General features: G+C 44.8%; 1 protein-coding gene and 1 pseudogene across 2 annotated transcripts in view; one reads left to right on the top strand and one right to left on the bottom strand.

Moving 5' to 3' along the window:
* The window catches only part of Cpsf160 (cleavage and polyadenylation specificity factor subunit 1), a 100,849-nt gene that overhangs the window by 13,910 nt on the left and 73,219 nt on the right, over window positions 1-13,720 (top strand). Inside the window, exons 6-9 of one of the 2 annotated variants that reach the window (XM_084590090.1) lie at window positions 5,537-5,680; window positions 6,062-6,115; window positions 10,129-10,268; window positions 13,558-13,668. In XM_084590090.1, the coding sequence (XP_084446216.1) occupies window positions 5,537-5,680; window positions 6,062-6,115; window positions 10,129-10,268; window positions 13,558-13,668 (449 nt within the window). The remainder of the gene's footprint in view (window positions 1-5,536; window positions 5,681-6,061; window positions 6,116-10,128; window positions 10,269-13,557; window positions 13,669-13,720) is intronic. The other variant, XM_084590091.1, reaches the window with a different exon arrangement.
* On the bottom strand, window positions 10,939-12,507 carry LOC146205425 (uncharacterized; annotated as a pseudogene).

Here is a 13,720-nt window from a genome sequence, read left to right as displayed (position 1 = left end):
CCGGATAGATGACGTGACAAGAGAGGCTGCATGCGCTTGGTATTGTGCAACAGCAGTGACCGCTCATGAAAAAAAGCGTGATCCGTATTTGATGCTCCGCTGCGGCCCATCGATGTGAACCTTATTTGGGGTATATGACAAAAAAAAAATAATTTGTTTTCTATTTTGAGGAAGTTTACTGGCTAAAAAGGTAATATTAAAGTTTGCTCATGTTGATGTTAAATGTTACTTTGAGTAAAAATACCGCCGGCCACTTTTCCGAGGGCATGTTGGCTGGATTGACATTTTTGTAAACAACAAAATCATTTCTACAGCACACTTGGTACCACTCTGTTAACTCTCCTGCCCGCGGGAAAAGTGGTGGTCTTTGGGCGGTGTCATTAATATATATTTTTTCCTTTAACCTTTTCGCTGTCACAAACGTACCGGTACGTTCTCGCGCTTCGCCCCCACAGTGTCACCGAAGTACTGGTACGGTTTCTATCGTGCATTCAAAACATCGCGCTTGAGCGCGAAGCTGGTGCGTTTGGACAGGCTGCGTCATCTGTCAAATCTTTCTACAAGTTCGTATTTTCGCCCCGCGTTGTGTTGATACGTATATACTGACGAGTGTGGAGCGACAGCGCACACCCCCGCCACCTTCTTTGCTGCGGGGCGCGGTCGGTCCGTGCGCGCTACTCTATCGCGCTAAGCGATCTTGCGGCACGCTCCTTTCGCGGCGCGTGCGTGTGGTTACAGGTTCAAGGGTTGTTCTGCCATATTCCACAGGTTTGCAGGTTTTTATTTTTATTCTGTTGGCGTGTCTGCTACGATGCCTCCCGTTCAAGGGCTCGCGCCGTTGCCTTCTCTCGACACATGACTAGATCGGTGCTTTCACTCTCTCTTGCCGCGCTCTTGCTTGCGGCTAGCAGCAGAAAAGGAGGCTGTTTTACCCTCTGTCCATCTCTCTCTGTCATCTTAATTTCACAGCGTGCCGTTTATCTCCGTTGTGCGGGCTACCGAAAGTATGCCCTCCGTGCGTGCAGTTACTTTCGGATAGCTGACCGCGCAGGACCTTCGACTTCGGACTGGAGCAATGGCTGTTTTGGTCTTTTGATTATAAACACGAGTGTCAAGCTCGGATTTGGTCTCTAGAGAAGTAACGAGCAGTTTTTTTTCTTAATATTATTCTCATTTATCTAATTTATAATCAGGCTGATAATGATGATTTTAATTAACAACACCTACAAAACACTGAAATGTGCATATCCCGTTGACTATGTTATTTGTATAGCAATCATAATCCAAAATAAATCTCTATGCTCGTTCCCAGATATGCTAGTTCCCTGAAACCAAGCTGACACTAGGGGTGCGTCACGGCCAGAAACGCCCGACAGCGAAAGGGTTAAGAAACCTTGCTTGGTACAGGGCTGTCTAGTATTAAATTGTAGAGGAGGAATTCCTCTTAACAATGGTTTAGTGACAATCAACATATTTATTGCGTGAGTGATGAAAAAAAAAAATTTAAGGAAAAAAAAAGTATACAAAAGCATCAGAGTTTCTTTACACATATAAAACATAAAACATTTTCAACATATGCATTTTTTACAACAGGGACCAATGCAATGTTGCAGCAAATTCTAGCTTTCTGTGTAAAGTGTTTGCTGAGTTAGAAAAGAAAACAATAGTCGAGGTCGACACCTGGCTGTCTTCTAGCGGAAAACACGACTATCTGCGCTGCCAGCAGCAAGTAATCCCGCCCGAAAGACGGCACCCTGCAGGTAACAGTTGTGACATTCAGAGCACTGATATTTTCCGATCGGCGCACAACAAAAGTGGAACTTTTCGGGGCCGATTGCGAAACTTTTCGGACATGGTTGTTGATATTCCGGGTCGGTTTGATGCAGTTTCGCTGTCAGTGCTAAAGTCTGAAGGGCTGAATTCGTTTTCCGAGTCATCACTGCTGCTGTTCACATCCAGAAACGAGCTCTTAAATGCATCAACTTCCGTGGAAATGCGCCGTTTCCGCGCAGCAGCAGCAGACGACGTCAACTCTATAATGTAAACAAAGAGAGCCGATTACCCGACTCCAGAGACCACGTGGGCGGGCGCGGCACGGCGGAAAAAATAAAAACAAAAGTGAAGCTGAAAGAAGGGTTCTTCTATTTCCCACTGGATGACGCCACTTATCGAGAAGCGCTTTGAAAGCAGGAAAATTGTAATCGTGAAACCATCGATAGCAGGCTATCGATTGGAATAGGTGCGGGCAGGAAAGGGTTAAGATTTGAGCAAAGAATGAATTAGCATGAAAGCCCAACCTAGTTTGCTACTCTTGAATTTCGAAATCATGATCGATTCGCATGAATATGTGGTTCTTTTACGTAAACATTTTCATTAATTCCTATTTGGTGTTGTAAAGCGTTTGAAACAACAATTACACATAGTTTTCTTCGATGAGAGAACTTTACTTCCCATTCCAGTACAGTTTATTTCCTCGCTGATACCATCACATCGCAAGCATTAGTAGTTTGTTGCAAAATGAGCATTAGGGCCCTGCTGGGGTGGTGCGGTGGTTACGGTGCTCGACTACTGTTCCCAAGGATGCGGGATCGAATCCTGGCTTCGGCAGCCGCTTTTTGATGGAGGCGAAAAGCAAGGCGCCCATGTGCTGTGCGATGTCAGTGCACGTTAAAGAACCCCAGGTGGTCATAATTACTCTGAAGCCCTCCACTACGGCGTCTCTCATAGCCCGAGTCTCTTCGAGACGTTAAACCCCACAAACCAAACCGAACCAAATGAGCATTAAGATTTTTCTGTTTTGAATTGGATGCTGATCAAATAATGGCTGTAAAACCAGATTACAAATCTATTGTAAGCATATACGCACTAGCAAGAACTTCTCACCCTCGTGCAGTGATGATACTTTCAAACAGCAGAATCTGTTTGCTCGATTTCGCTCATTACCTAATGGGACACCCTCTAAAGCTGTCTCCATCAGCACCTGTCCATGTCTGTTGCATCATCACTCCCCTTCTGTTTTCCTCATTGGGTCCCAGAAGGCTACTGGGATTACAACAACCCATTTCCGCCCCGCTGGGGTGGCGCAGTGGTTATGGCGCTCGACTACTGTTCCCAAGGGTGCGGGATCGAATCCCGGCCTCGGCGGCCGCTCTTCGGTGGTGGCGAAAAGCGAGGCGTCCGTGTGCTGTGCGATGTCAGTGCATGTTAAAGAACCCCAGGTGGTCGAAATTTCCGGAGTCCTCCACTACGGCGTCTCTCGTAGCCTGAGTCGCTTTGGGACGTTAAACCCCACAAACCAAACCAAGCAACCCATTTTCAGTGTGCTAAGGAAAAAAGAAGTCAAAGAAATCTTCCCTGAATGCACTTTAATACATGTAATACATGCCCCACCACCGTACAGACTAAAGCCCCACATGGACTCCTGTCACCTCTCCCCCCCCCCCCCCTCTCATTTTCTCCTAGCGGACATGCGGCAAGCGATGGTAGAAGCTTCCAACACAAACTGGAAAAGCAGACGGAGGCACAGCCTCACACAAGCTATAGCTATAGTAGGTTCGATATGCCTGTGCAAGTCGTTTAGTGTTGACGTTCCTTGCGACTCGCATTGTTTTGGTGGCGTGTCATAGTGAAGTGTGAACTGAAGAGATCAGCAAAGAGACAGTGGGATCAGAAGCGCGTTTTATAGTATGCTCTAGTAGCTATGACCGCTCATGCAAAGAAGCGCAATCTTCAATTGTATCACATTCCGCTGGGAGCCGATTGACATAAAGCTTATTGCAGTGCATCAAAAGAGAAGATCGACAGTTTTGTTCGATGTCGATCATGAGAATTTACTGGCAGGATGATGCTTATTACGAGAAGTGTTAGAACAGCATTTCACAACATTGAACAGCCCCAGAAAGGGAGCTACAGCTCTGAAGTGTTTAATTCAGCACAGGCGCACAAGCATCCACTCGAGCCAAAGGAAAATTTGTGGCAGTCAGCATTAGAAAATTATCAAAATAATTTAATGGGTTGCAATATTGTTACAGGTTACAGTGGAATGTTAAGCTAATGTTAAAAACTGCAAATATCACATTGTAATATCATCACTTTAATGCTCAATAAAATTGATAAATATGATAAATATGAAATTGTAGTATATTTAAATGGGCTCTTTTTCAGCTCGTAGCTATTAGACAATGTTGCAAATATATCGGGAGAGTTATATCACAGAATGTATCTCACCATTTGTCGTTTTGATGCTTTATAAGCTAGCTGAAAATCACATTTATATATCTCGTGCTGATAACTGTATACCATGCACATCCTGACAAAACATTATATTTTTTTATTAACCATTCCTCTCTCTCTCCACGTATGGGACACTGTTTACAGGTAACATCGTGGTAGTTAGATGGTTAGAGTATAGCTGGGTATAACTGTGTCAACATGCAAAGTGTGCAAAATGCGCAAATTCACTTGCACGCGGTTACCCTGGCTGCAAAGCCCGGGAAAACGGCGTTATACATAAAAATGTGAGTAATCAAATTGCCACTATAGGTTCACAAAATTGCATGCTTTTTCACAGCAGCTTAACTGCATTCCATATTATTACGCTGGTCCCAGTTGTTCTCCTGTACGTGCACATTTTTTATTTTGCGACTAGGAGCCACAATTCTAGAGAACTACAATCTGGACATGAACACCATGGTGTGATGTATTAGGTGGAACTTACGATATCTAAGCAGCAAAATTTTCAAATCAGTGCCTTTGTAACCACATCAAATATTGCGCCGTGATGGAAAATACAACACAAATTGTGGCGATGGAGACTGCTCACCAAGCTGTCTGCCTTGTACTCGTAGCACTCCTCTTGCACGCAGCACCTTCTCGTGGCTTTTATCGCTGAAACGACCCGCTCTCTGCCCAGATACGGCACGCTTCCCAGTCTTCTAGTACGTGGTGAAGAAGAAGTATGTGTTCAGTTCCATATTACAGTTGGTAGTGAGCGCCTGTGTTGTGTTTTCTACTCTTGTGATTGTGTTTGCTGCGCCACATTTCTGGGTTCTCACTTGAGTTTCATCTCAAATGCAGACAACCATCATGAACACCTGATCAGATAAAACAACTCTTATGCAAGCATTTTCGGATGATTTTTCATGTCCATTCGGTAGTTTGAACTTTTGATTACTTAAACATTTTCTCTGATTCCTTAAATAACCATTGCCATCTCTAGTATTATATGCTTGAATTTGAACATTGCCTCCGCTATACTTTCAGTGGCAAAAGTGTGAATTAATGAGAGTTTACTGTGCACTGTCAGAGGAGAGAGAGCTTTCTGTTGGCTTGTACATGCTCTTGCATATGTCTAAGGATCTTTTTATGCGTGTTTACAATTGCCGTTTTCAGATTAATTGCCTCGTTCTGTACTCTTGTTGAGGTTTCCAAAGAATATGTATCGGGCACATTGGTTAAAACCTGAGCAGGCTTTTAATTTAGATAACTTATGTGTGACTGGTATTGACCTGAGGGTGTCTCATTTTTCCTATTCAAGCAAACCTCCTTTATTGGACTGGTACCCAGTGCTTCTGACAGAATTGGAAGAGAAGGTGAACAACGTCATCGACATGCAGTTTCTGCATGGCTATTATGAACCCACATTGCTCATATTGTATGAGCCCTTGAGGACATGGGCAGGGTAGGTACGACAGAATGCATGTGCATTGCCCTTTTTTGTGTTGGCACACTCACAATATTGCATTTTGTTCTTTTGTTCTTCTCTTCTAGCCGATGCATGTAAGGACACTCGTTTCACTTTTGCCTTTTCTGTTGCATTATTTGTAGGGGAAGATGCTCACGGTAGTTCTGTTAATCCTTTGTGGGATAACGAGACAGAATCGTCCCACTTTTTGCTCTGACTAAAATGCATTAGAAATCAAATCCATTCAAATGCAGTGCCACAGCATTGTGCTGCCATCTATTGTGGATGTGTGAAGATATCTCTGCTGATGTTTTTGAAGAACTTTCACAGATAGCCCCTCTGATACTAAAGTTGAAAAGTTTGTTTGTTTGATTGTAGAACTCGGAATTTTCGCGCCCGTCCTTCTAGATCCTCGACATTTCGGCATGAATGGTAAGATTTTCCTTTTCTGCCTATTCAGTGGAATGTTTTGTGCATGTGTTTGTGTCAGCGTTTTGAAAATCTCGGCAGCGGGACGTGCAACAGTTGCGTTATGGCCAGGGTATTCTAAAATCGTCAGCTTATATTGCTAAGCCTAACTGCCTGTATGAAATTGCAGTGGACTCTCTCACACGCGAAGAGGCGCTGGAACTCTTCTTCAGCCTTCCAGATGAGTCCGAAACCAGTGAGGATGAGGCTGTGAGTAGCGAGGAAGAGTTTGTGCCGCAGCTTGCACCACCAGATTCGAGTACCAATGAAAATTAAAACGAAGCCGGCCCATCAAGCAGCAAACGAAAGGAACGCCGACCAACAGTTTCAAAGAAAAGAAAAAAAAAGCAGGCTCGAAACAGTCAACCTGGATCACGAAGTAGATGTACTAGAAGATGAAGTTGGCGACAGCTGGACTACAAATTAACCGCAGATCCAGTTTGAGATTCCAAAGTCATGGGACCCTCAGTTTTCAGTAAAGCCTCTGGTGCGCGCAGCCGACTGTTTTGATTTGTACTTTGATGAAGAAGTGTTCCAAATGTTTTTAGAGCACACAAATCGTGCCGGAGCGCAAAAATACCCTAAGAAATGGGTGGTACTGACAAAAGAGAAGCTGCGCGCTTATTTTGGATGCTGCTTCTGATGAGCGTGACACCATGACACCACATCTATCACTACTGGAGCCGAGACCCCCTTTCCAGCTGCAAAGAAATCTCCAAAGTGATGTCCTTCAAGTGCTTTCAGTACATCCTGAACTCGCTTCGGCTAAACGACCCAAGCAAAGAGAAGAAGAGAGGGGAAGACTGCTACGACCGACTTGCAAAACTTTGTCCCCTCATCGATAAACTCAACAAGAAATATCAGGAAGAATATACGCCGTCATCTCACCAGACCATTGATGAGAGCATGGTTGCTTTCAAAGGAAGATCGAGTATGAAACAGTATCTTCCCATGAAGCCCATAAAGAGGGGTTATAAAGTCTGGTGCAGGGCAGACTCAAAGACAGGATATTTGCTTCAGTTCGAGGTGTATGAGGGGAAGAACGCACAAAGACCGGCCAATCAAAGCCTTGGTGAACATGTCATGCCTTCTCTGTCAGAAAACGTACATCCTGGAACGCAGCTATTTTTTTACTACTTTACCTGCACTCGTCTAATGGAAGCGCTCGCTGAGAGGAGCATCCTATCTGCAGGGACTGTCCGCACCAACAGAAAGGACTTGCCCGAGGAATTGAAGCGCAACAACAAGCTGAAGAAGGGTGAATACCTGTGGCGCTCTAAAGGTCAGGTCACAGCCTATCAATGGCATGACACTAAAGATGTTCACCTATTGTCCAATTTCCACAATCCAGCGGAAACTGTGGAAGTATCGCGGAAGCTTGCCAATGGTTGTTCAGTGGCTGTCACCTGTTCAAAAGCTCTGGCAGACTACAACGTGTCGATGGGGGCTGTGGACAAATTTGACCAGAAGCAAAATGCCTATACTTCTTATAGGTGCTCCAAAAAGTCCTGGTATAGGCTATTTTATTTTATTTTCGATGCTTCTGTTGTCAATGCATTCATACAGTACAACGCCAACAACGACATATCAATCTTGTGGTTTCGGCTTGTTTTTGGACGGCAAGAGAAAAGAACCACCACTCCTTACTAAAGGATTGAACATCAGCTACCACATATTCTGAACAAAAAATGCATATGTATATCTCAGATATCCAACATCCGCATGGCCCCTGCTTCCAAGCAATTCACACCAGAAGAGCCGAACGCCCGGCCGGGGGAAAGTTTGTACCAATTGGAAGCCGGGTTTACCCGGCGACACCGGGGATCAAGCCTGGTACCTACCGATAAATGGACAAATGTTCAGGCACTATGCTAGCTCTGGACCATTTAGAAGAACAAGGAGGGACGAAAGAGCGGCCAGAAGATGGTTGGAGTCTGTGATGAAATCAGATTCACAGGCAGCGGCCACAATCCGCAAAAAGTGCCCACAAGGCGAAGGTGCAGGTGGGGCTCAACCACAGGAAATGAGGTCCGCATAAAGTTCATGTGCGGGGTGTGCAAAGTGCCCCTTTGTGCCACTTCTTTTGGTGCCTTTCACACTAAATAGGCACGTAAGTGAGCCTAGGATGGTGCCTTCATGAGACAATAGGACAGTGTTGTCCCACTTCCAAGAGTTACAGAATATGTCAATGGGACATATACGTCCCACTTTTTTCTAATAAACTACTTATGCTATCAACCTCAACTTTGTTTCATATCATTTCTAAGGCCTTCAGGAGCTTAAAAAACCAAACCGTTTCCCTACATTACTAGGAAATAATATATGAACTCATAAAGGGTTAAAGCTCATCTAATTACAAATGTTGGAATAGAGAATATTAGTGCTGTCTATACAGTGCAACCTCGTTATAACGAACAGTTAAAAAATCTGAAAATAGTTCGCTCTATCCATAATTCATAATATAGAATTTCGTAGAAAATACACGCAAGATCAGCGAAATCCAGTCAGAGAAGGCACAGCAACTCGGAGGGTGCCTACTTGGGTCACGTCCATTTATTTACGCGCAAAGAACTGCATTATCGCGGCCTGCTTTTTTGTGTTGATCGCGTTCCATATCACGCCCTGTTCCACAGTTTGCAAACACTCAACAAGGACAAACCCACTGCTCTCAATAGCACTGCAGTGGCGGCGCAGTAAATCTAATGCAGCAAGCGCTTGTGAAGTCGGAATGTTCTCATTGTCTGCATGGCCAGCCTGAGCTTCGTCAGCGGGATGTTCAGAAACTTCCACAGCGATTTCAGCGTCCGTCAATACAGCCGTGGTCACCGCAATTTCGTCGCCGCCTACAAAGTCCTCTACAGTCATTGTTGCAGGCATGACACCAACAAAACACGAAAAATCATTCCAGGCTCATCGAGCTCGCGGAGCTCTGCTTCTGCTTCGTCGGGATCATCCCCATTGTCACTTGATGCACGGGCCTCTGCTGGAACAAAGCCTTCGTGCCGAAAGTAGTTGGCAATCGTTTCGCCTTTCACGCTATCCGATGCCGCTTCAATGCTCCCAGCAAGTCGACCTTCAAGTCCTGCTCCATAAGAAGCTTCACAAGAAGAGTGTCAATCAGTTTCCTCTTGTAAACTGCCTTGAAGGCCCTGATTTTATCTTGAGCGAAGTTCGTAATATCCGCTTTATGCCGAACCGTGTTCGCTATGAGAAGTTAAAAATACATGTGTTTGACAAAATAACTTCGGAAGAGTTCGATATATTCAATAATTCGTAACATGCGTGTTCGTTATATCGAGGTTTGACTGTATGTAGTAGTAGATGCTGCTACTATGTTTTCAGTCTAATCGGACCACCTTTCAATTCAGGTACATGTCGACGCCCGTGTACAAAAGGCACATGAGTTGGCCTGCTCCAACATACAATGTACACTGAAACATAAAATACGTAATGCGTAGCGTACCATCCGACAGCATTTGTGTGCATTCTTTGAGTACTACCCCACTACGCAGGAGCAGCATACTGCATAGGGTGTGGCCCGATATATTGAGGCGCCATATATACCCTGTCCCATCTTAGCAGCATCGTTCACGCTGCTTGTTGTCAGGCCAGATCTGGCCCCAGCCGCATCATGAAAGCTGATGATAATTTCATAAGGCTTACAGCACAGATTTCGCATGCTTACCGCGACGGTGTTGCCTGCGAGCGTGGCGGACAACGGGGCTCTGACGTTCATTTCTCCCTAATCGTCGCTGGGCCTACATTGCTTTACATCAAAGACAGCGGACGATAGTGACCACTCGATCATGAAACTTCCTTACTCTCAACCCCACTGTACCTTAGTAAAAGAAAGCTATGACTATTTTTGGCAACACCTTAGCAGCAGATCTAGCATGCACGAATTACTATTTCTCTTTCTTTTTTCTTCAGTGGGCATTGTCACAGCTGCATATAAACCTCGCACATGTTTCTCGTAGGCGAATTGCAATCCGACAGGACACCTGCTGCATTCTGGCGCTTTCATTGAACTTGCAACAGCGGGTGCATCCAGTCATTTGGTCTTTCACGAACCTTCCATTCGACTGCCTACGAGTGCTGGCTGTTCCGAGGCCACTTGGTAAGTACTTAGTCATTCCCACCAATTTAGCCGTTTAGTGGGATAGCATCAACGATGTGCGCACAACCTTTTAAGGCTTTTTTTATTATTATTTGTTATCATTTTTATTATTTTTTTGATCATCTAGAGGCATCTTCACAAGGTTCATGATTTCATCTACATGAAATCTCGGCGGTACAGAATGGTAGGGCCATTTTATTTCTAGTAAATGGGATCACTTTTCGGAAACAAAAAATAACGATCGGCATCACAGTCCTACATTGTTCTAGGAAGTGCTGTAGCGTGCTGCAACTTTTCATCTCTCATGAAGTGGAATGCATTTCTAAATGCTACTGTCTGAGTTTTTTATTGGGGACACATCAGGTAATAAAAGACGTAATTAATTGTTTTAAATGTTTTTTTTTTTTCTTAAAAAATGGGCTTCAATATCATGAACGTGCAAGTGTGTTAATTATTTATGAGCCATTCATGTTATTTTTGTGAAATAGATCCCTAATATATGCAGATGTTAACATCTTTTTCTGTAGTAAGAAATAGTATGTGTATGAAAAGGTTAGTGGTATTGATTAGGGGCAGCATGGGTTCTTCAGTTTATTGACCTGACCCAAGTCAGGAAAGCTGAGCAGTGATGGTCACGATAGACTTCTCATGTGACACCTGTCTGGGCTTGTCACTCTGTGGTTGCTGATCTCTCGTATGCACTCTCATACTCATTAAATTCATCGTTATTATTCCTTGTGGCTTCTGTTGCTTCCTCTTTGTCCCTTCTATATGGCAGAGTAGCTGGTATGTTTGGTCCTTCTCGCGAGCATGCCTCTGGCAGGTGGTAGTTGGCAGGTGACATGGCTGGTGAGCAGTCTGTGTAACGTCATGCGACAACATGTCATCGTCAAATTGGGCAACACTTTTGCGGTGGCAGTCGAAACCACCTGTACCCTTGGATTCCAAGTCAAACATGCTAGTCCTAGGCAATGCAGGCGCATTCATGCAGCTTGGTTAAAGCAAGGCTTTACATCTATGTTGGGTGGTCTTTCACATATTGTCCTGGATTACAGCTGTATGCTAATAAGTATGTGCGACCCGAAGCCGATGTGAAAAACCAAAGTGCTAACACACCTAATTCGAATTTGGCCTAAGCATGCTAAATTGACTGCCGTTTTATGATTAAAGAGTCATAGCATAATACGATCTGCAATTCTTTACCGTGATCTGCCACCACATGCTCCACTGCGAATGCCCAGGTTGCCTTGACGGTGCCAGATGGCAGCACGCCCGCCTGCAGCGTCGAGTCCAGTTGGTGCATATGCACTGGCGGAGTGAGGTACAGGGTCACGGTGGCAGATTTTGGATCATGCTGTGCTATAACTATCTATTGAACCATTTTTCAGGTGTTATACACAAGGCAAATAACCATCGCGTCAGGAAGCAACCACAGTAGATAGTGTCACCTGGCGAATGACCGACCATTTATTCTCAGCTCGAGGATATATCTTAGTCCGAAAGAACGATTAGCGACTGTATTGGACTCTGACAGGGTCATTGCCACTCGTCACTCACTTAATTTTGTAGCTTACAAAAGCTCTGGTCTCGTACTCATACTTGTGGTGAAATGGTGGCCTGGACGAATTACGCTAGTGAAATCGCCGACAGCATATTTGGTGTGTGTGAGAAACAAAGTGCGGTTTGTGTATGCTGACCACTTGCGACGATCCTGCATCATGTCTTTAGTGTCCTGGCTCGTGGCTTCCATGGCTATGGCCTAACTAATGCTCGGTCCCATGTTATTTCATCGTTAGGAAGGGCCAGCAGTCGGCATCGTATTGCTTCGGAATGCAATCCCGCGACGAGCCGGTCCCGCAACGCCTCGCTGAGAAACGTGCCGAATTCGCAGGCTGTCGCTAGCCTCTTCAATTCGACTATAAAGTCCGTGATGTTCTCATGGGTTTCCTGTCTGCGCTGGTTGAACCGATAGCATTTGGTGACAAGCGAGCGTTTGGGAGCGTAGTGCTTCTTAAGCGCACTTACTACTTCCTTGGATGAAGACTTCGCCGGCGTCTGTGGCAGCAGTAAGCTCCGGAGCGTGACATAGGCCTTCTCGCTTATAGCCATTAAGAAAACGCAGTTTCTTGTCATCTGTAACGTCGTTGGCAGCAGCGAATAACTCGAAGCGTTCCAGGTACACTTCGAAGTCGCCGCTGTCCGGCTGGAACTCCGGTAGCTTTCTGACGGTGTTGGTCATCCTAGTAGCCTGGCCAATCATCTCATCCTCGTCGCCAATTGTTGTATCCAGACGCCAGGCCAACAGGAACAGGAGGCTTTATTCCGAGGGGCAAGCTCGCAGCCTCAAATCAACAACTCTGTACATAGAGAACACGCGCCGTCTTATACCTGCGTGAGCTGCCAGCGCATGCGCAGACATGACAAACGCGATCAGCCAACACAATACATAGCGAGCGTCTTACTCATGATACAACACCACGCTATAACAGGTACAAAGTGCATTAAGTTCTGAGGTCTCCTATATATATAGATATATAGTCTGTAATAGGAGGTACCATTTTATGAATTTTTTTTAAAGGTAGGGCCACGTTGGGCTGTATCTATGTTACCACATTCTAATCGAAAGAGCCCACTCTCACCAGAAGTGGAGGTTTCACAATCTAGAAAAAGCTAAAAATAAAATTCATGCATCCTCACCCGTGGCTGATTTCACAACTGCAGTGTATTCTTTCAGTCCTGAAAATGGTAGCATTCCTTCCAAGAATGTTGAGTTACTCGTTTTCTGCACTTGCTCGTGCACTCTCTTTGGGAGAAAACCCCACACAAACACTAACTTACCTGTGCATGAAATGACAGCAGTTGGCATTTATCGTCAATTGAGAGAAACATGCAGCGAGTGTGTCATGAACGTGCTTATGGATGCGATAGTTCACTGAGAGCCGAATATCATCTGAGAGCATACTAAAGGAGCCATGGCATGAAGTAGCTGATTGGGTAGCATCATTTCTCAAGTGAAAGAATTGTAACTGGCGACTTTTGACTGACAGTAGAACAGATTTGCGCTGTTGGCATCTCTGTGAAGTCTGTCATAGCATTACACTGCTTTTTTGTTACATTGTGCACTTGGTACATAAAATAAATGTTGAAAGCATGAAATCAATGAGGTTTGCCTGCATCTTGTTTCACTCTTTCGACTTCAGTTTGGAAAAGCAATGTTAGGGTTCTCATTCTGTCAGATGCTTTCTATAGTGTTGCCGCTGATTACATTTGCGTCTCTTGTATTTTTCAGGAGGTGTGCTTATCATGGCTGTGGATTCATTGCTCTACCTAAACCAGAGTGTACCACCTTACGGTGTGTCACTCAATTCTTTCACTGACTTCAGCACTTCATTTCCATTGAGTAAGTCTTGCACTTTAGAGGAGTCTGCATTTTTTGTGGCGCAGTAATTGAA

The sequence above is a fragment of the Amblyomma maculatum genome, chromosome 1 (assembly GCF_055883805.1).
Source record: "Amblyomma maculatum isolate TAMU_Amacu chromosome 1, ASM5588380v1, whole genome shotgun sequence".
NCBI lineage: Eukaryota > Metazoa > Arthropoda > Arachnida > Ixodida > Ixodidae > Amblyomma > Amblyomma maculatum.
This window is presented reverse-complemented; position numbering and strand designations above follow the sequence as displayed.